Source organism: Chinchilla lanigera, unplaced genomic scaffold (assembly GCF_000276665.1).
Source record: "Chinchilla lanigera isolate Chin_1 unplaced genomic scaffold, ChiLan1.0 scaffold00012, whole genome shotgun sequence".
Lineage (NCBI taxonomy): Eukaryota > Metazoa > Chordata > Mammalia > Rodentia > Chinchillidae > Chinchilla > Chinchilla lanigera.
Window position 1 is genome coordinate 645,956 of NW_004955413.1, and position 21,355 is coordinate 667,310.

At 36.8% G+C, this 21,355-nt stretch overlaps 1 protein-coding gene across 1 annotated transcript in view; it reads right to left on the reverse strand.

Annotated features, from left to right (window-relative positions):
• Nucleotides 1-21,355, reverse strand: part of Vps45 (vacuolar protein sorting 45 homolog (S. cerevisiae)) — a 65,055-nt gene that overhangs the window by 30,446 nt on the left and 13,254 nt on the right. The window contains exons 8-13 of the mRNA XM_005378700.2: nucleotides 20,581-20,715; nucleotides 20,076-20,189; nucleotides 19,340-19,507; nucleotides 10,546-10,704; nucleotides 10,233-10,340; nucleotides 9,105-9,226 (exon numbers count right to left, since the gene is read on the reverse strand). Coding sequence (XP_005378757.1) covers nucleotides 9,105-9,226; nucleotides 10,233-10,340; nucleotides 10,546-10,704; nucleotides 19,340-19,507; nucleotides 20,076-20,189; nucleotides 20,581-20,715 — 806 coding nt within the window. The remainder of the gene's footprint in view (nucleotides 1-9,104; nucleotides 9,227-10,232; nucleotides 10,341-10,545; nucleotides 10,705-19,339; nucleotides 19,508-20,075; nucleotides 20,190-20,580; nucleotides 20,716-21,355) is intronic.

The following is a 21,355-nucleotide window of genomic DNA, read 5'->3' on the forward strand; positions in this document are numbered from 1 at the left end:
CTCCCAAGTGCTAGGATTACAGGCGTGCACCACACACCTGGCCTTTGGCCTTAACCTATATCCTTAGTTCCATATCCACATATGCGCACCAGATATGACACAAGCATTTCAGGTTCCTCATGCTAAAACTGAGTGAGCTCTGTTATGCAGCTAGCTAGGCTGCTAGCTTGACTCTCTTCCCCTCCTTTTCCTTCCCCTTGTCCGTCCGTTTTTCTCCTTCCCCTCACCTTCCTCTTTCCTTCCTTCCTTCCTTCCTTCCTTCCTTCCTTCCTGCCTGCCTGCCTGCCTGCCTGCCTGCCTTCCTTCTCTCCCTCCGTCCCTCCCTCTCTCTTTCTTTCTTTCGACAGGGTTTTGCTACACAGTTCAGACTGGTCTTGAACTTACTTTGTAGCCCAGGCTGGCCTTGAACTGCAGCAATCCTCCTGCCTCAGCCTCCACAGTGCTGAGATAATGAGGTGCACCACCACACCAGCTTATATCTCTAATCTGCTTCTCTTATATTTTCCCCCCATCTTTTTTATTTTGATCAGTGGCACTGTATTAGTTTTACACTGTTCCTGAAAACAAATTATCACCACCTAGTGGCTTAAATTTATCTTACAATTCTAGAGGTTAGAAGTCTGCCATGGGTCTTACTGTGCTAAAATCAAGGTGTTAGCAGGACTGTGTCCTTTTCGGAAGCTTAGGAAAGAGTCTACTTCATTGCCTTGTCTATCTTCTAAAGGCTGCTCTGAGTACCTCAGGTGGGGATTCCCTTCCTCCGTCTTTAAAGCCAGCAACATCTCGGGTCTCTTACCCTGGTTTCATCACATCTTTGATCACAGTTGGAAAAGGTTCCCTGAGTTTATGGACTCATGATTGGTTTGGGCGCATCTGGATAATCTCCCTGTCTTGGGTGCATACCCTCAGACACACTGCAAGATCTCTCTGCAAGGTCGGGTAACACATTCACAGGTTCCAGGACTGATGGCATGTATGTATCTCTTTTGGGGAGCCATGGGAACAATCTACCCAATCATACAAATCAGACAACTAGAGTATTTTCTTCTTCCTTCTTTCTTTTCTGTATCTCTCACCCCGCCCTTTGACTGTGTATCATACTCATGACTTACTAGTATTTCATTTATGGACCATCTTTATCATTTAAAACATATATACGATCCTGTCCTTTCTCCGCCAGAAGGTAAGAGCAGTTGCAGCAATGCTTCATTAATGTACAGCAGTCAGTCTTTTCCACCAGCTCTGAGTCTACCTTTCTAGCCTGGCTCTTTTCATTACACTCTAATGTACACTCTTTTCACTACACTCTGTTCTCCTGTTCTTCAGTTACACAATTACTAGAAAGTGAGCTTTATAAGGGTAAAGAATTTTTTTTGGAGGGGGAGGTGCTCATTGCTGTCCCAAAATAATGGTGCAACAAATAAGTAACTGAACATTTCTATTTCCTTCTCTCTGAAGAACCATGTTCCAGCTATAACCATGTGGTGAGTATGTACTATGTGCTCAACACTTTGGTTAAAATTTTGCAAGGCAAACATCACAATTGAGGAAGCAGAAACTCAGAAAGGTTAAGTAATTATCTCATGGTCCTCTTATTTTAAATTTAGTCAGCTTTGGCCTTTACTGCTGCACTAAATAGCTTCTGTAGTCAAGGTCATACTGCTAACTCCAAAAGACTGTTTTCCAGTCTGTCTTACTTGACCTGTCATCAACGTTTGACTACATCGATCATCTGCTCCTCCTGGATGTACTTCCTTCCCCTGGCTTCCAGGACATCATGTGTTTGTTTTGCCCCCTACTCTGTTAGTTGCTACTTCTCAGTGTCCCTTGATGACTCATCTCATGCCGTCTCCCTAACCTCTTAATGGTAAGAGCCTAGAGGCCAGCCATTGGCCCTCCTTTCTTCTAAATCTCTATATAGTCCCTATAGCTGTTCTAAGATAGTAAATACTAGCTACATATGACTATTTACATTTAACGTAAGTAAGATAGAATTAAGTTAAAAATGAAACTTCTTGATAGCACGAGCCATATTTCAAACGTTTGATAGCAACATGTAGCCAATAGCTGCCTGCTTTGCCTTGGGTATGGCTTTGAGGGTGTCCCCCAAAGATCATGTGCTGAAATTTAATCCTCATTGTGAAGTATTAAGAGGGTGGAAACTTAAGTCTGACTACAGTGGTACAGGTGGGTGGTTAGGATTAGATAGTGTCATTACGGTAGGAGCCTCTATGACTGAATTCTAGTGGCTATGTAAGAAAAGAGAGGGATACTAGAGAATACAGACATTACTTTCCATCAGAAAAAATTTTTATATATATATATAAAATACTTTTTACAGTGAGAGGTAAAAACTACCCTGAGGCCCACAGTTTTATCCTGAATGAATACTGAAAAACTGCACAGATTATCCCATTATGAAGAAAGGAAGAAGTTTCTCATAGGGACCAGCCTCGTGACTAATGAGAAGAATCAGATGGTAACATCTTCATTGCAAACTCCTGATCTGACAAGTCAATTTAAAAAGCTACTGGGTGAACAAACAAGGATCATCCTAGAAAATGATGTTGTTTCTCAGGAGCTGCCCTCTGACCATCACCTGCTTCTACGGTACATCTGTCTTACACAAAAGAAAAGCACGAACTGGGAGAGAATAATCTCAAGGGCTTCCAGTGTAGCCATAGAATGTTGTCCTTTAGTCTGATAATTTCACGGTGCCAGGGTATTTTTGTATTACTGGAGAGGGAAGAAAATGTTAAGGATGTTTATCTGTGGGTGTAGGTTATATAAATGTAAGGGCAAAACCTAGATATAGGCATAGGCTCTTCAAAAGTTGTTCAATTATACCCAACAAAGATGACTGTCATATTTGATGATGAAAACATTAATACATATTTTCCTGAGCCCTACTACTTATTCAAGTGGCTTAAGGAAAAAATTCTGGGAATAACATTTTACATATCTCTGACATTTTTCCTTTTCATTTCTTTCCTCAGTGAATTTTAAAAGTAGATGTTTTGGTGAGGCCAAAAGTAAAATATACAGCCAATCTTTTTTATATAATGGCCAAAGCTAAGTGGAATATACAAGTTCAATTTTTGCGTGCATCTTCCTGTGTTCTGTAATCCACCATAGCAACCAAAAGCATATTAATGTAGACAGCAAACATTAGAAAACAGCAGCCAGTTCATGTTACCAGCTATACAAGGCCATCCCGAAAACTCAATAGATTTGTATCTTATTTGTTGGGAAAAAATTTAAAAATTCCTGTATGACATTTCTGGAAATCATTATTTCTATAGGTAAGGCAGAAAAGCAAACTTTCAAAAGACCGCATTTCATCTACTTGGAGTACCATTACACTTATGTTGAAAATTCAAAAGTTTTATTATACTTACAGATGGTAAAGTTCTTATGAGCATTTACTGCAGGAAAAAAAAGCCAAAGAAAAAGGACTGCAGCTTTTGTAGAAACAAAAGTAATCTGCTACAACCAGATTCTACTAAAGTTGTCTAAATGTGAAAAGTACTTCCTTTTTAATAGCTCAACTCTGGATCATATAGACACATTTTCTCACCAAATGAAAAAGTTGCTTCTTTTTTCTTTAAATCAAGGATAAGAAGCAATTCTTCAGTGAGAAAAAAATTGGCTTGATAACAGGATATGCAGGAATCCCACATGCAGGATAAAGATCAAATCTAATTTGTGGGTACTGCCAACTAGGTTAACCACCAAATTTCTGTGAGTTGTTTGGTTTTGCAAAGTTGTGTTCTTCCCAAATTTCCTTTGATACCTTCTAATATTAGAACAATAAAACAAGGTATTATATCATGAGACTTAAATAATCATAAAGGTGGCTAAAATCCGTGACTGCTCAATGTGATGAAACAGGGTCAACAAAGTGGCTACAGCAGACAGTGGGTAAGCACACAGTAGATGCACAGCTAAAATGTTACATAGGGTTACTAACAACCTGAAAAAAAATCTAAATTTTTTTAGCATCAATTAAATATATTCTTGTTTTAAATTTTCCAACCATAAATCTTGGCATAACAATTGCTATGAATACCCACAGAATTTAATAAAGAGCTGTTGAATACCTACTATTTGTAAACACTGTGTGAAAGTGAAAACTCCAAAGATTAACACAATATAATTCTGACTTCTCTTTTATAATACCCAATGAAATAGCTAACAGGAAGGAGATATGGATATATATATATGTAAAACTACTGTCTCAATATGACTTAAAATTTTGTTATTTATTCTTTCAAAAAGTTACCATATAATACATATATGTGGTCATAAACATATATATATAACACATCATGTATATATCTATAGGCAAGTATATATATATATAATTTACATCCATGTTTATGTTTATAGCCATGTTTTTTTACACAAAAGGGATATGATAGTACTTTGCTTTTCTTTCTAATATATCTGAGTAAGTTTTATATACACTTTATGAAGAGTTATGTTGTTTTTAAAAACAGAATACCTAGTGCTGTACTATAATTTAGGTAACTAGTCTTCTATTGATACTTAATTTGTTTCCAGATTTTGCTATTACAAATAATGTTTCAATGAGCATCCCTATTTATATATCTTTGTGTACTTGTGAAAATATATCTATATGGTAAATGTTCAAAAGTGGAATTATTAAGTAGTAATCTTTTCCAAGCCCTTTGCAGTCTTGCTTCTGTTAAGCAGGGCAGGAGGTGGTATAGGTATCTTCTGTGCCCCTCAGTGCAGTTTCATAATCATTTCTTTGCCTTCTGCCTTCAAAATTTCCATTCTTTTAGAAGCTCATCATGTAGTTGCACTGTTTTCTCCTGACCTCCTTTTATGGTCATTCTTATTCCCTGAAGACTTTAGCTTTGGCTTACTGTCGTCCTTTTTATTCCTTCTCTTTTCAAGACTTTCAGTGACGTTTAACATCAGTGTGATTAGTCATCTAACACCGTCTCCACACCCACATTTATCTCCTCCTGTTCCCACCAACCCACATCATGATTACAACCTAAACATTTCATGACAAGGATCTGGGCCACCTACGAGACTTTGAATAAAAGATCTCTTTCTCTACTAACCACTCCTAACTTCTAATTCACCTCACTAATACCCTACTACAATAATTCTTTGACCTCATCAAACCTCCAATCTACTCACCAACACTTTCTTCCTGTTATCGTTTTCCAAAATCCTGGTTAGATCTAACTATATGCCTTCTTTACTTTTAACCCAACATAGATGACAGTTGCTAGAGAAAACCACACAACTAGGCTTGCTGGTTGTATTTAGATTGTAAGTTTGAGCCCAGTTTGAGCAACTTAGCAACTGAGAAAAACTCTGTCTCAAAATTAAAAATAATAAAAGGGGTGAAGAAGCTCACTGCAAAGGTCCTGGGTTCAATTGCCAGTACTCACAAATGTATTAATGACTAATAATGGGTATTCAACCTTGCTTAGAAGTTCTACTTGTATTTACATAGCAAATTTGATTTTTAGCCTATAAGATGATGATTTCACAATGTTTTCTCTTTTTACTCCTTAACTGAGCTAATAATTTGGCATCAAATTTTATTGAAAAATCAAAGGATGGCCCCATGCTCTCACCACCAAAACTATAAACCTACCATATCTGTATATATTCTGTTTTCTTCTGTTAAAATGAAAGCAGTACTGCTGCTCCTATCAAAGGCAATGCCTCTGGGTTCTGGATCCCTTTAGGGCTTCACTTCTATACCGCCTCCATTTTTCCTTCATCCTCCTGCTTTATGAGACAGTGCTCCTCAGGTTACAAATATGCTGTCTTCTGGACCCCAGTCTTTTCTAGATAGCATCCCATTTCTCTGCCTCCTTTATGTAAACTTCTTAAAAAGTATCATGGTATATACATGTCTCCATTTTATGTTATATCTTGAAAATCTTTCTGATTTGGTTTCCAAGCTCACTGAAACTGGAGAGTAAGACCATCAGAGACGTTGACATTGCCAAATCCGAGATCCTTACTTCATTTTCCTCACCTTTTGGGAGACCAGACACCTTGTCTTTATGACACCACATTGTCTTTTCTGGCTCTCCTTCTAGCATCTGCATCCTTCTCAGTCTCCACTGCTAGCTCCTGTGTCCTACTAAGGCTTGGTCCTAACCAATATTCTTTGCTCTTTCTATGCTTTCTCCTTAAGGGAATATATCTAGTCTGATGGCTTTATAAGTCACTAACATTGAGCTGGGCGTGGTGGCGCATGCTTGTAATCCCAGCACTTGGGAGGATGAGGCAGGAGGATCATTGCAAGTTTGAGACCAGCCTGGGCTACAAAGTGAGCTCAAGGCCAGCCTAAACTGCATATGAGACCCTGTCTCAAAAAACAAACAAACAACAAAAAAAGACAACAACAACAACAAAGTCACTAACATCCTATCAGCTCCCAGTGTAGTATGTCATATTTCTACTTGGTTATTTAACAGGAATCCCCTACTTAACAAAAGTTTATTTCTTTTCAAAACCTGAGAGTTATTCTTCACCTCTCTCTTATCCTTGTTCTATCAATCTGTCCATTAATAAATCCACTGATTCTACCTTTTTCACAGCCTCCTATTCAAACCACTTTCATTTCTTGTCTGGACTATTGCAGGAGCCTCCTTCAGCAGTCTTCCTGCTTCTACGTTTGCCTGCGATATTCTGTTCTCCCCACAAAGTGATCTTTTAAAACATAATTTCACTTACATGCTTATAGCTCTTTCATGGCTTTTTACGATATTTAAAAGTAAAAAAACCCCACAAAACAAAAAACTTTTTACCAGGGACTTTAAGGTCCTATAGGCCCTGCTTATCTTTTTGACCTCTATTTTCGCTTTCTTCACTATATATATGCAGCCATAGACGGTTTTTTCTGGGCTGCAGACATGCCAACTTCTTCCTTTCTTCCAGGCCCCTACTCTGGTATTTCCTCTGCTTGGGAGGCTTTCAGTCCTAATCATTATGTTTTTGACCTTCTTGTATCGCTTTCTTTTTTTTTTGTTTGTTTTTTTTTCTGGTACCGGGAAATCAAACTCACGACCTTGCGCTTGCCAGGCAGGTGTTGTGCCGCTGAGCTAAATCTCCAGCCCCTTGACTTTCTTGTAATTCAAAACTGATTCTAAATGTCACCTCCTCAGAGAGTTCTCCCTACCTAAAGTTGCCCCCTTCCTCCCACAGTTCACCTTACTCTGTTTCCTTGACAGCTTTCAAGATGTTTACTTGCTCACCCTGCCTCCTGCAGGTAAGTTCCTTGATGGCAGGAACCTCGTCTTTCCTGCCCCGTGTATACCTCACCCCCTAGCATGCACACCAGTTCTTGACATATTGAAGGCGTTCTCTAAACATCTGTTCTATGAAAGAATTAAGCAACCGCATTATTAATTACATACATATTTAGGTTACAGTGACAAATGCTAACAGATGCCAACAACTGACAATTGTGCACTTTGGGGAAGAGCATTATTTTGAGCTTTGTTTGGGAATGAATCACAAAACTGAGAAAGGTTTGCAGTCATGCACTACTGTACATGAGAAATTCTTCTAGTCTGTGGCTTTCTGTGTGGTACTGGGGATTGAACCCTGTACTACCATATGCAGATGCTAGACCAGCGCTCTATCACTGAGCTGTATCCCCAGACCTTAATTTTTTTTTTTTTTTTTTTTAAATTTTGAGGCAGGGTTTTGCTAAATTGTCCACACTGGTCTTTTACTTGTGATCCTCCTCCCTCCCACAGGTGTGGGCCACCCCATATGGCTTATTGTTTCATTTCAGCATTAAGTAGCTAATTTCTTGTTCAGTCATTCTTATATGGAATTCATAAGCAAATTAATGTTTTTTTCTTTTATCAAATTAATTAAAAGTCTCAAGACTAGAGTTGTTTTTCAAAAAGCTTCTCAAATAGGTGAATAATTTGGGCTGGTTTTCATTCTTCCTGCTTAGCTAACTTTTTTTTTTAAAACACAGGATCTTGCTATGTAGTACAGGCTGGGCTTGAACTCACTATGTTGCATAGACTGGCCTTGAACCTGAGATCCTCCTGCCTCAGCCTCCTGAGTGCTGTGATTACAGGCCCGTACTGCTGTGCCCAGCTGACATTTCTGAATCTTGGTCCTAAGGTCCTTAAATTTTAAATATTTTAAATATCAGATTAGCCTTTCAATCTTATATTTTTAAAAGATGGGTTTTTTTCTGTTCTGTACCAAATTATAGAGATTCTTTTAAAAAGGGACAAAGTGAAAAAATTCACTTCATCATATAAAAGAGTAATCTATAAACCTTAAAATATTTTGTCCTTTCAGAAATTCATTTACATATAAAACTATGTATGTAAAGCTGCTAGATTGTCATTAGCTGAAATAACAGAAGAATTATACGAACAGTGAAATTTTTACACTAATTACCCAGTATGGTTCAACTACATATGTTAGGCCATTTATAATATGTAGTCCAAATAAAAAGAAAATAAGAATGTAATTTTTAACTAAGTACAAATTGTTTGCATTTAAAATTTCAGGGGTAGGCTAAGTAAATTGTTCTGGACAAGTTTTGTTTTTTATTAAAATTAACTAACCACTGTATTAAAATTACAGCTAAAAGAAAGCCATCCTTTTCTCCTGGGTAACACATGGCCTTTGTTAATTAGGTCTCTCAGTTTGTGTGCTGGCCACATTTGGCAAAGTCCAGTCCTCACCAAGAATAGTAACAACCTGCTCTGAATGGCAATCAAGCAGTAAGTCTATTTTCGGCTCTGATGTTTGAAACTCCAAATGCCAGATGCCATAGAACTGAACCTTAAACAGCTTAAGTAAACTGATATACTCCTAAAACACAAAATGTAAGGACTTGGGGCCCTTCAAAACACCTATTTCTTTATTTGAAAGCAAGAAAATATCTCAGGCTTAGCAAGGTAATTCCTATATAATACTGACATGTAAAACCAAATGAGTTTTAGAATGAAACAACAGAGAAAGGTGGAGCAGAACGGTATAACTTCAGGATCTGTTTCTAACCTTACTCTAAATTTCTTATCCCCTCAGTGTTTCTGGTTTTTATTGTTAGTATTATGTCACCTTACCTGTCTCTGAGTGTGCTGAGGCCTATATACGGATACAGGTTTTCCTTCAGTTTTCCTTTGATGAGATGGTCCAGGGTCTCGTGCAGGAAAGGCTGATGCTGCGTATACACATTTTCTACTCCCTAAAATAGGTGAAAATGATTCTATGTCACTTTGAGCTATACTCATAGATTAGAAAAGGTCATACACTCAGTAGAAATTCAAATAGGAACTGAGGATATATAAAAATTAATTTATAAAAATTTAAGAGAAATGTTCCAATTTCATAAAAATACTAAATTTCACATTAGCTTTTTTTTGTTTGTTTGTTTGTTTTGAGACAGGGTTTCACTACGCAGTTCAGGCTGGCCTTGAACTTGTAGCAATCTTCCTGCTGTGGCCTCCCAAGTGTCACTACGCTGGGCTATACCAGCTATAAAACTGAAATAGTTTAAATCTTTTATCATGTATTCACTGAGTCTCACTTATTTGTAAAAATGGTAAATGGAAGATGAAAGCAAAGAAAGTTTGTGGAGAAAAGGGGATTTTAAACAACAAAGAGCCTGGCATGGTGGTGCATCCCTATAATCTCAGCCCTCATGAGGCTGAGGCAGGAGGATCACTGTTTGAAGCCAGCCTGGGCTATAAAGTAAGTTCAAGGCCAGCCTGAATTATACAGCAAGACCCTGTCTCAAAAAACAAATAAAATACAAGAAAGTGGAAACACTTCAGGGAACGTAAGAAACGTTAGCATATTAAAATTAATTTTTGACCCTTAAAAAAGTAGGTTATTATTTTTAAAAGATCAATAAATATTTATTTTCTCTTTAATTTTCAAGGAGAAACTACCTAAATCTTAAATTATAAACAAATGGAGAAAAGTAGCTATAAGTAATGAAACTGTCCTACCCTTAGGTACTTCCTGAAGTATCTCTAGTTATTTACTTGCTCAGCTCTTTGCTCCAGTGCTGGCGCGGATTCAACACAGAAACCACTAAGAAAAAACACTTACGAGGACGTCTGCTTTAATTTCATTTAACTGACATAGTACTAAACCACAGCAACCCTGAACCCACTCTGAAGACCACGTTTATTCTGGCTCAGCCTTAGGAGCTTTCACCTTTTCTCACTCAGGAGAGAGGTCTATACCTTTAAGCCTTTGAGGAACTGTTTGGTTATAGCGACAGCATCTTTGGGGCTGAAGAGGTCACTTCCTCTAACCCGTTTGCCACCATATTCAACAACTGCAGACACGAGCTGTAAAAATGGGGGGAGCAAGGTAGTTTTTTATTGCTTAGGGATCAAGAAGTTTGTTTCATAAACAATAACTTTATTAAAGGAATGAATACATAAAAAGAATCACACACTTCTGTAAATTTAAAAAGTATGATTTATCATTTGTTAGATGGAAGCCTATAACAGAATTGGTTGTTTGCTGGGGTGAGCACACACATTTGGGTACCTTTCGATACTTGTCTGAAACGCCTTTGTTCCTGAGGTCCACTATAAGGCCTGGCAGGCTGTTGCTGCTGTGTCGCTCATAATGTAAAGCATAAAGCATCACCAGGCGGGCAGCATCAAATTCTGTCACTCTGGGATTCTGCAGGAGCCTCTTTACGTTCTGAAGAAAGATAAAATTAATATTTATCATCCTTTATCTGAGTGATCTCATGTATAATGCCTTAGACATAATTATTGAGTGGTAGTGATACATCTGAGTTCATGATTAAGATAACTACTCTGACAATATACAGGTCATTAACTGCCTTTTGCCCACAACAAGAATTTTATTTTTATTTTTATTTTTTTTCCAGTACCAGGAATCAAACTCATGACCTCACGCTTGCCAGGCAGGTGCTGTGCCACTGAGCTAAATCCCCAGCCCCACCCACAATCAGAATTAAATAAGGAAATATATTGTATTGTGATTACTTTAGGAAAAGAGAGAATGAGTTTACTAACGGATAGTTTTTTCTTTTTAAATAGCCTAAGTTGTCATCTCCTTGTTGAAATAATGAATACATACTTATTCCACTACTTCAGTCAATAGGGGAAACAATAGTTGACTTGCAAAACTTTCCTGCTTTCTCTCAGTGTAGTGATTAAACATCGAAATAGAGACAAGTTGGTAGAATTTTGCATAAGACTGGGCTTAATCTCCAGGAAGCATCAGAAATAATTTCTCGACACGGTCAACAGAGACATAAGTGTGCAATAGCATGTAATCTCTAAATTGAGGATTTATAATTTTAAAATGCATGTACTGACAGCAAAGGGAGCCATAATAAATCTTACTTAGATTCTGTCATCCTCACATTAAGGGCCTTTTGTATACTATACTATAGTGTACATGGCATTACTCAGCAAACAATTAATTTAATTCAAACCAGTAAATATATCTGGTCTCCATATGTTCTAGGACAGGTACTGCTGGAGAAACACAGACGAATTAGAGCCAACCTCTGTCCTCAGTGAGCTCAGAGATGGCGGAGCAGAGAGGGATGGAATGAGCATAATCCATTCTGGAAAAGTATGTTAGCTCTAGGAGACTGGTAAATAGTGAAATAGTATCAGTGTAAAAAAAAAAAAAAATAGTATCAGTGTAACCCAGAAGGTATATTGATTCATACGTAATTTTTCCAACATGGGTAGGCTTCTTCATGATTAAAAAGGAAGCTTTATCAATATGTTAATGAAAAAATAAAACATCCCACAGAAGTATTTCCTGCCAGAAGTACCCAGTTCTATAACTTGAAGAGTTTCTGTACTTTCCATATGCTAAGCTATTGGGGAAGAGGTAAGCACAAATGAAAAAGAAGCAACAACGTTTTACTGTTTTAAAAATAAAAACAAAACAACCACAGTGCTGGGGCTTGAGCCCAGGGCTTGTACAAGCTAAGCAAGTGCTCTAACACTAAGCTAAACCCTTAGTCCTCCTTTTTTTTTTAAAATAGCCTAAGTTATTTCCCTGTTGAAATAAGGAACAGATACTATTTCCACTACTTCGACCAACACAGCACACAACAGAACTGCCAGCAGAGACCTAACTGTGCTAATATTTTATTAGGATTACATCTGATTACAAAGTAATATAGATTTCTTGTTTTGTTTTAGTTTTATAGATTTTTTGCTTTATGTTTTGTTTTGTTTTGTTTTGAGACAGGCTCTAGCTATGTAGTTCAGGCTGACCTTGAACGCACAGTGATCCTCCTGCCTCAGCCTCCCCATGGCTGGGGATTACAGGTGTGTGCCTTAAAGCCTGGCCAGCTGTATAGACTGTTAGGGGGTCTACTTATATCCCTATTTTCCTACAGTTATCTATTTTTAGTGTATGACTTTGTAAAACATGAAGTTTTTTTCAGGAACAAATATGTGGTATTATAATGGATGCATATGTATGCAAAAGAAACAAAAACAAAACAAAAACTATAAACATAATTGGTGCGATGGGGAGACCAAAAAAGGAGGAAGTATAACTAGTTGCTGAGGAATCAGGAAAGATTTCACAAAAGAGGAAGCATCTATAAAAGGCCTCAAAGCATCAAAAAGTTGGAATTAGTATAGAGATTAGCATAGAAATTGAAAACAGTACCACTCTGCAGAAATAATAAAGTCAAAGGAAGAAATAGAAAGTGACAAGAGTTGGAGGGCACTGGATCCTAAGGACAGAACAACTACCATCTATGGTGCCTTACAACTTGTAAGACACTGTCATACACATTATCTCTACTCCCTCACAGTAACCCAGTTCTGCACACAAAGAACAGGGACTAAGATGATAAGGGGAACTCCGGGGTAGCGCTCAAGTACAGATTTCTCTTAGAGGAATTCCTGTTGCTGCTTTTCTGGGTTAAAATTTCACTACCATTATCTATCAGAGATCAAAAAGGAAGACATGTCTCATTGGAACCCACATTCATAAGAATTTTCTTACTTTCATTTTGTAAAACTTTCCACATAGGAACCATGGGGCAGCCTATTTAGAATATCTGTTCAAATGTTCCAGTATTTTCTAGCATAATGTGAAGAAAATATTTTATAATACTCTTATTTATCACATACACATACATAATTTATCACATTCCTAATTGCACCTCTCAATCAATCTGGCACAAGTTTAAAACACTAAGAAATCTCATTAGGGGTCTGTTGTCACTTTTCTCCCAGGGGTAACATTTCACTTCCTGTCCTGTAGTTATGTTACTTTCACCTCTAATCCACTCAGTTCCTAGCTGACCCGTACTTTTAAGCAAATCTGAGACAGCTAAGTGACTATAAACCCACACCAGTGTCATGGAAACAGTCCGCAACAATGTGCAGTGCACGGTTTGCACTCTTTTTGCTTGTTTCCTTTTTAATTTCCTTCACTTGGATTTTGATTCAGTTTCACATCCAAGAATCCACTCCTATTTTTTGAGATTTGGTATTGGTGTTCAGATTTTCTGGCTTAACTCAGCACTCCTTTGAGGACGGGGCCCAGATCTGACCTAGGATTACTTCAAGTAGACCATTTTTGTGTACTTTTGAGCTGTCTGGACCTAATTCAAGGCACAGGTCCATTTCTGCAGACTTATCTGTTCTCTCACGAAAAGGAACCTGTAGGTATAAGCTGAGTTCTTTTCAGCTATATCCTTAGAAAAGATCTATCAATCATTGTCTGCCTTAACCCTATATTACCTTCTGACTTCATTATGAATTATTTCCCTTTTGGCTACTTGACTCACAACTGATCAACAGTGGCATACTTTACACTGAGATTCTAGGGCATTAACCAGAAAGGAGAAAATACCCCAGAGGCTTCTAACTGTACAACAGATATGTATTATATTTATTTGTAGCATTTATTTGATGGAAATAAATGACTTTTCACGTTCTTTTTCTTTTTAATTTTATTTTTGTCTTTTTGAGACAGGATTTTGCTATGAAGTTCAGGGTAGCCTCAAGTTCACTTTGTAGTCCAGACTGACCTCAAACTCATGGTGATCCTCCTGCCTCAGCTTCTCGAATGCTGGGATTATAGGTATGCACTACCACGCCCAGCCATTTGTTGCTTTTTATTAAAATTTCATAACCCTATAACTATCAAAAGAGAAAATAAACTATTACAAAACCATGGTGGATGAATAAACAGCAAAGCAGAAAACTATTATCTACTTAAGATTGGATTCAAAAACTGTACTTTCTTTGGAGGTTAACTTTCCAAAAGAAATTAACATTTACTCAGAAGAGATCAAAGAAAACAATTCTTACAGATTCTTCCATTGTTTCTGGCTATTTTTCTACTTTTTTTTTTTTTCTATCAAAACTATGATGAAACAGTACAGCAAGAAAAAAAATTTAAGACGTATCTACATTTTAAACTATTACACAAATTACAAATCAACTCAGTAATCAGAGAGTCTCCATTTTTTTCTTTTTGCTTTCATTTAACCTAAAATACAAAGTTACCTCCTTACATATTTGTGTAATAAAGTCAATGAATAACAAAGTAAATCAACAGATTAGAACAGCAAGATGGAATTGGCATAAGTGTTAAACATGCTGATCTGATACAAATGAACCTGACTGACAGCCTGAAAGAATAGTGCTGTGGGACTATTTCTCTAGGAAAAATGATAGAAGTAGACAGGACTCAATTTTATTGACTGAAGGTACATCTCAGTCAGTACTGTATTCTTTTTCTTAATCACTAGTCAACATACAGTTTAGCACTGTAGGAGGTCTTCAGGCCAACAATGTTTATGAAATACTGGCTAAGTGTTGTTTAGAGGTAAAAAAAAGAGAATTTTTACTCTTAATTGATCACAATAGTCTAATTTATCTCAAGCAGTTTTTTAAAAAAGATTTTGATGAGAAAAACTGGGAAGAGAGTCAAGGTCACCAGTTGTAATGCACCCAGTGGTGACAGTTAGTATTTGTTGTAGTTATTAGTACCTGGTACAGTCTTAAGTATGTGGTATTATCTCGTTGTACCCTCACCACAACCTCTGAAGCAGTTCTGTTATTTTCTCCCATTTTACAAACAAAAGGACTGGGGATTCGAGTGGTTAAGAATCATTTTTAAATCCGTATCATCAGAGGCCCATGTTTTTAGCCATCATTCTCTATTTCTTCAATAGAACTCTTCTTCCTCATTTTTCTAACAAATATTTATTGAGTCTTTACCGTGCATCATTTCTTTTTTTTTTTTTTTTTCTGGTGCCGGGAATCGAACTCATGACCTTACACTTGCCAGGCAGGCACTGTGCCACCGAGCTAAATCCCCAGCCCCTACCATGTGTCATTAACACTATGACTTGAGATTTTTAACCAAGGTCAGGAAAGAAGGATATATAATAGATTAGTTTCTCCTAAAAGAAAGGCTATGATGTGATAACGTGGGTGGAATGGGGGCTGGGGATTGCTCACTTTCTGAAGATGTTTCTCATTATATGAAAAATCTTCTTTACAAATCAAATAAAGCTCTGCTGACAGGCTTCAGTGCTAATACACCACACTTTGGTTCTAGTGAAATTCTTTCTTAATCAAAATTTTGTTACCCTGTAGGACAATGGTTTGGAAATGGCAGCAATTTATAGGTTAATTTTTAGCAATATATGACCATTTTTTTTCTTACCACGATATGCTTACTATTCAGTAAAGCAAACCCCATCTCTACTCAAAAACCTCAATTCACTGCTTATGAGAAATTACTATCTAAGGTCAAGCCAAGGAATGTTACAACCCATCTAGGGGTCAGACCCCTGCATCCAATCACTATTAAACAAAAGTTCCCTTTATGGGCTATTTAAATCATGTTGCCAAAGAAATCCTTTATGGTAAGGGACTTCAAATCTACTGCTTACTGTAAAGCCCCAATAGTGTACCTTAGACAAGAAAATCTTCAAAATGTAAATTTTAGAAATGTAAAGCAGATCACAAATAGAGTTTATATTTTTAAAATATGTACTTTTAAAGTGAACAAAAAGTAGAGTTTCCGGCAAGAAGTTACAATAATTTTTTTGTAACAGATTTCCATATAGTAGAGAGACACAAATGAAGACTTTAAAATGAGTTAGTGATTAAAATTGATCCTACTATTTTAAAAAGAAAAAATCAAATGATAAAGAAACGTAAGGAAATTTAAATTTAGTTACAAGACAAACATTTTTTTAGTTAGAAGCGTAAGACTCATATTACTGAGATAAATACAGAAATGCTTCTATTAGACTCACAAAACAACTATAAACTATTATTGATAGGGTTGTTTAAAGTAAGCAGTTAAGTTAAATAGATTATGGTACAGTATGTCTCCTCAGAGGATACTATTCAGTAGTTAAAAAGAATGAGTCTCATGGTTCTGATCTGGAACAGTCTCTAAGATACATGGTTAAATGAAAAAACAAACGCAGAACTCTATATAGAGTATGGTGACATCTGAATTAAAAGACAGACACAAACGCACCGCCTAGCACAAGTAAGAAGTAACTATAAGGATGCACAAGAAGTTATTAACACAGTGGGGGTAGGGTGGAGCATGCCTACAACCCCAGCGACTCAGGAGGCTGAGGGAGGAGAATCACAAGTTCAAAACCAGTTGAGGCAATTTAGTTAGACCTTGTTGCAAAATAAATAAGGGATGGGGATATAGCTCAGTGGTAGAGCACTCTAAGTTCAATCCTCAGCACCACAAAACCAAAAAAAAAACTAAAACATTTTAAAATCCCCTCTTATTCACAGACTCAACTGTTATTATACTCCTCCTTCACCAAATATTTATATTAACTATGAAGAATTAGAAGTTAATATACTTTTAAAGTAATGTCACTATAAAGGATAGAGTAGTCTGTGAAGATTTAGGAACACAGTGACAAAACTAAAACAGTGATGAAAAAGAACTTAATGTAAATGTAAAGTAATTAGTATCTTTATTATTTATAAAATGGTGGTGCTCTCAGAGGAAACCTCAAGAAACATTTAAAAAAATTAACACCAAAACTGTAAATCTCAATAAAGATCTTAACATAGTAAGAGTAGCTGCAGGTGGATTTCTTTTTTTGATTACACTATGGATAAAAAAATTATGCTTGGAGGAAGGGAACCAACATTTACAACATGTCTATTATATGGGAAACATTTTATATAACACATTGAATCCTCGTAACAATCTGAAGATCTGCAATTCCTATCCCTGATGCTTGGGCAAGGTCAGTAACTTCCCTAAAGGAAATTTGGTAAGTAAAGGCAAGGATAAACCAAGACAGCCTAGGTCCAAAGCCTGTGCTGTTTCCAGTATACCAAGTTGGCTTCATTGTATGAAACAGAGTAGAACTGAAGCAGAGAAAGAGAAGTTAAGCTTTGGAATATAGAATCCTATAAATGAGGAAATGTGTTTCTTGTGTCTTAGAAGTGACTATCTCCCAAGAGATACTTCTTCCTAAATTCCTAGCTAGGGACACTACATTTTGTCATATCTCAGGAACCTCAGAATTGCCTCTAATTTCTTCTGCCTTTTTATCCTTATATCCAATTTGTCTTTTAATTCTTTCCTCCCTTTTCAACGTATCTCCCATTTGCCCATTACTATGTACATTTTCATTACTATCACTGTACTGTAAGTCTGAAAAGTTCTCTGGCTTCAGCTTTTCACTTCCATTTCATCCTTACTAGACTAAATTACCTAAAATATTGCTTTCATAACAGCTTTCTATGCAAGATCCTACACTGGACCTCTCTGCCTACCTCAGCAAGTACACATTCCTCTTATAAGCTTTATAAGCTGGGTCCTGTTTACCTATTCAATTTTATCTTTTATTTCTTTTCTACCCCCTACTCTCAAAAGGTCAAATGTTTATTATTTCCTGCATACTTGTGCATCTTTGCTTTTGCTGTTATTCCTGACTGAAGTCCTCCTTCAAATTCTAATCATTCTTTATGAGATACTGCTTTATCTAAGAAACTCTCCCTAATAATGTGAAAGCCTATTATAGTCAGTATCACAGTTTGGACTTAGTTAAATAGTATCTTGAAGCAGACTTTTTGTTTGTTTTTGTTTTTTGAGACAGGGTCTTGCTACAAAGTTCAGGCTAGCTTTCAACTCACTATGTAACCCAGGCTGGCCTTGAACTCAAGGCTATCCTCCTGCCTCAGCCTCCTGAGTGCTGGGATTACAGGTGTACACTATTATGCCCGGCTTGTACTTTGGTTTTATCTCTTCAACTAGACTAGAAATTTCCTGAAGTCATGGTTTGATTATGTCACTTTTCTTCTAAAATCCTTTGTAACTCTCATCATTTTAAGATTAAAGACCAACTTCCTTTCAATGGCCATAAATTGGCCTCCACCTGTCTTTCCAGTCTGTCTATACAACTCTTCAGCTTGTATCTTGCACTATCTGCAATGAACTATTCTTCTGCTGAGAGTTTTCATGTTTCTCCTTTTTCTCCACTTACTATCTGTTCAAACCGAGGTCTCATGTCATCTTCTCTAAGAAGCTGTCAGAAGCCTCATCCTTGGGGAAAACAGTTGTTCTTCCTCTGTATTTCCATATTCTTATATAAATACTTCTATTAAAGCAATTGCTGCATGGTATTACAACTTCATATAGTTTCTATCTCTCTTCCTATAGTGTGAGCACACTGAGGAAAAGGATGGTAACTTATTCATCTTTGTAATCCTAGATCCTCATAGCAGTATCCACACATAGCAGGCATTCACGTTTGTGAAATGAAAAGCAATCTCGGGCTGGGGATGCAGCTCAGTGGCACAGCACTTGCCTGGCAAGTGCAAGGTCCTGAGTTCAATTTCCGATACCAAAAAGAAAAAGAAAAACAATCTCTAGTAGTTTAAAAAAACTTACATAATGCATTTTAATATAATTTTATTTTTCCATGTTTTCCTAATAAGCCTGTGAGATAAGCATTATTAAGCCTACTTTATTTACAAATGAGGAAACTGGCTCAGAGACTAAGTCAGTAGCTTCAGGCCACAAAGCCAGTATTGGTAAAACAAACTCTAATATCCAGATCTCCTGATTCTAGTTTAGTGGTCTTTCCAGTAAACTAGGTGACCCTCATAAATGCTCAATTAACTGACTAACTCGGGGACTGCACATTATACTCTTCTGTGGCTCTGATTATAAATCTATCTTAAATGGTGTGTATTTGTGTTCCTGTCTTAACTCTTTGCTAAACTCAGTTCCATTCCTTGCCTTTGTATCTCGGGCTCTGCCTGGCACAGTGTCTTATACAAAGTTGGTGCTCGTAAACTGGACTGACCTGGAGAGCACTTGTGTGGTCATTTTGACAGGCCAGTTCTTGCTCAACCTCTGAGACCTCCAGCAGATTCCGCTCGCTGACCAATCGAGACAGCTCTCCAACCACTGTCACATGCTTTGACACGGTCCCAGACATCTTCTTGAACTGTGGGTAATTCTCCACAAAGGCCTGCCATATGAGAAAAGTATTAATGGGAGATTCTGTTATTTTTGGCTGAGGATAGGCATGTATGAAGAAGGAATTTTAAAATGTTGGGGTTGTTTTTCTGCCCAGGTTAAAGTACTAAAAACTCTCAATAACATGGCACTTTGTTATACTTAAGAAGAGAAAAACTGGTATATGGCAATAGGTGCATGTTAGATTTCTGTTGTTGCTGTTGCTTGAGACAGGGTCTTGCTATGTAGCTCCGGCTGGCCTTGAACTCACTGTATAGTCTAGGCTGGCCTTGAACTTGTGGCAATCCTGCCTCAGCCTCCCAAGTGCTGGGATTACAGGTGTGAGCCACCATGCCCAGCCTAATAGGTGCATCTTTAAAGAGTACAAATTGAAGAATGGAAAGCATGTGGTTTATGAATTTTCACTACATCATTTATAAAGAGAGATATTACAGAAAATATATCAAACCAAATAAAATGTATCAAGGTAGAAATCAGACCCAGAAGATTCCAAAAATGTTGCTTACACGATTAATTCCCAAGTCCCATATATAAGTCACCCATGTATATGTTTGATTTACCTTCATATCTGCTATTGATTCTAATTTTTGCTGTTCTTTTGGTTTCCTCCTTTGGAAGTCTTCCATGAGATTCTTTATATTACTACCAATCTCTGCAAAGTTCAGGTGCATATTCTGTGAAAAAGAATAATGGAGGCACTGTTCATCAATGACTCTTTCAGACAATTTAAAAGAGGAGAAAAAGAATCTTGAACACAGAATTGAAGGGCAAATTCCATTTTAATTACCAAATTTGGCCATTAGCCAGGACACTAGTGATGAATACCACTATTATTCTCTCAAAGAGCTACTGGAAGAGATGGAAGTAAATAACTGTGATTTCTAAAAAAAATGTTGTAAAAGAGTTAAAATCCAAGCCTTTTGCCTTCACTTGAGATGGCATCTATAGGATGCCTCTATCATCCTTCCACATGATATTCCATATCTTTTCCATTTTAACAAGCAAATATTGATCTTCTTATATAAAAACAACCAGAAACAATTTTAAAAACTTGATACCACCTACATTAGCATAAAATTCATCATGTTCAGCAGACAGGACGACCTCTCTTAAGTCTTTACTGATCCCCGGCACTCTGGAAAGGTCAATTCGATTGTTGTTTATGCCCAGTAGTTCATGGACCATGGCTTGATATGTCCACTAAATAAAGAATTGTGACAAAAAAATGGGTAACTGACAAAACATGAAATAGTAAATTAAGAAATCAAAAAATTGATAGCATTCTTAGTAATTAGTAGTATGCTTTATGTGAAGATTCTCTATTTAGTTCGTATTTTATTAATATTTTCTGCTAAAATAAGAACTAAGATTGTCATTTTAACTGGTTAAACACCCAAAAGTCAAAATAGTTTAATATTTCACACTTTAAGAAGAAGAGAAGCATGATTAATATTCTTGATAGAAAGAAAACAAATTAGACCTACCATCAGCTCTAATTTTTGCCTGTGAATTAAGAATATATTTTTGCCTTCACAGATAGGGCTATATTGGTACTCAGTTACAAGATGTACCATTTCCTGTACGCTGCTGTGGTTTTCTGCAGCATAAGTGTGTTCTTACAGATCTAAGTGGTGCTATATTTATCCTGGGAACACTAATATTATCAGAAAAAACCTTGTGAGTTTATCAAAACATGACATGTTCAGAAACTTGCTTCTGAATCCATTTTTAAATATTTTTACCTAGTATGAAGTGTGAAGAAGGATTGTTTTCATTTTACAAAATGTAAATTTGTTAAAATTGGAAAGAAGAAACTCCCAAATTTCTTTTTTTTTTTTTT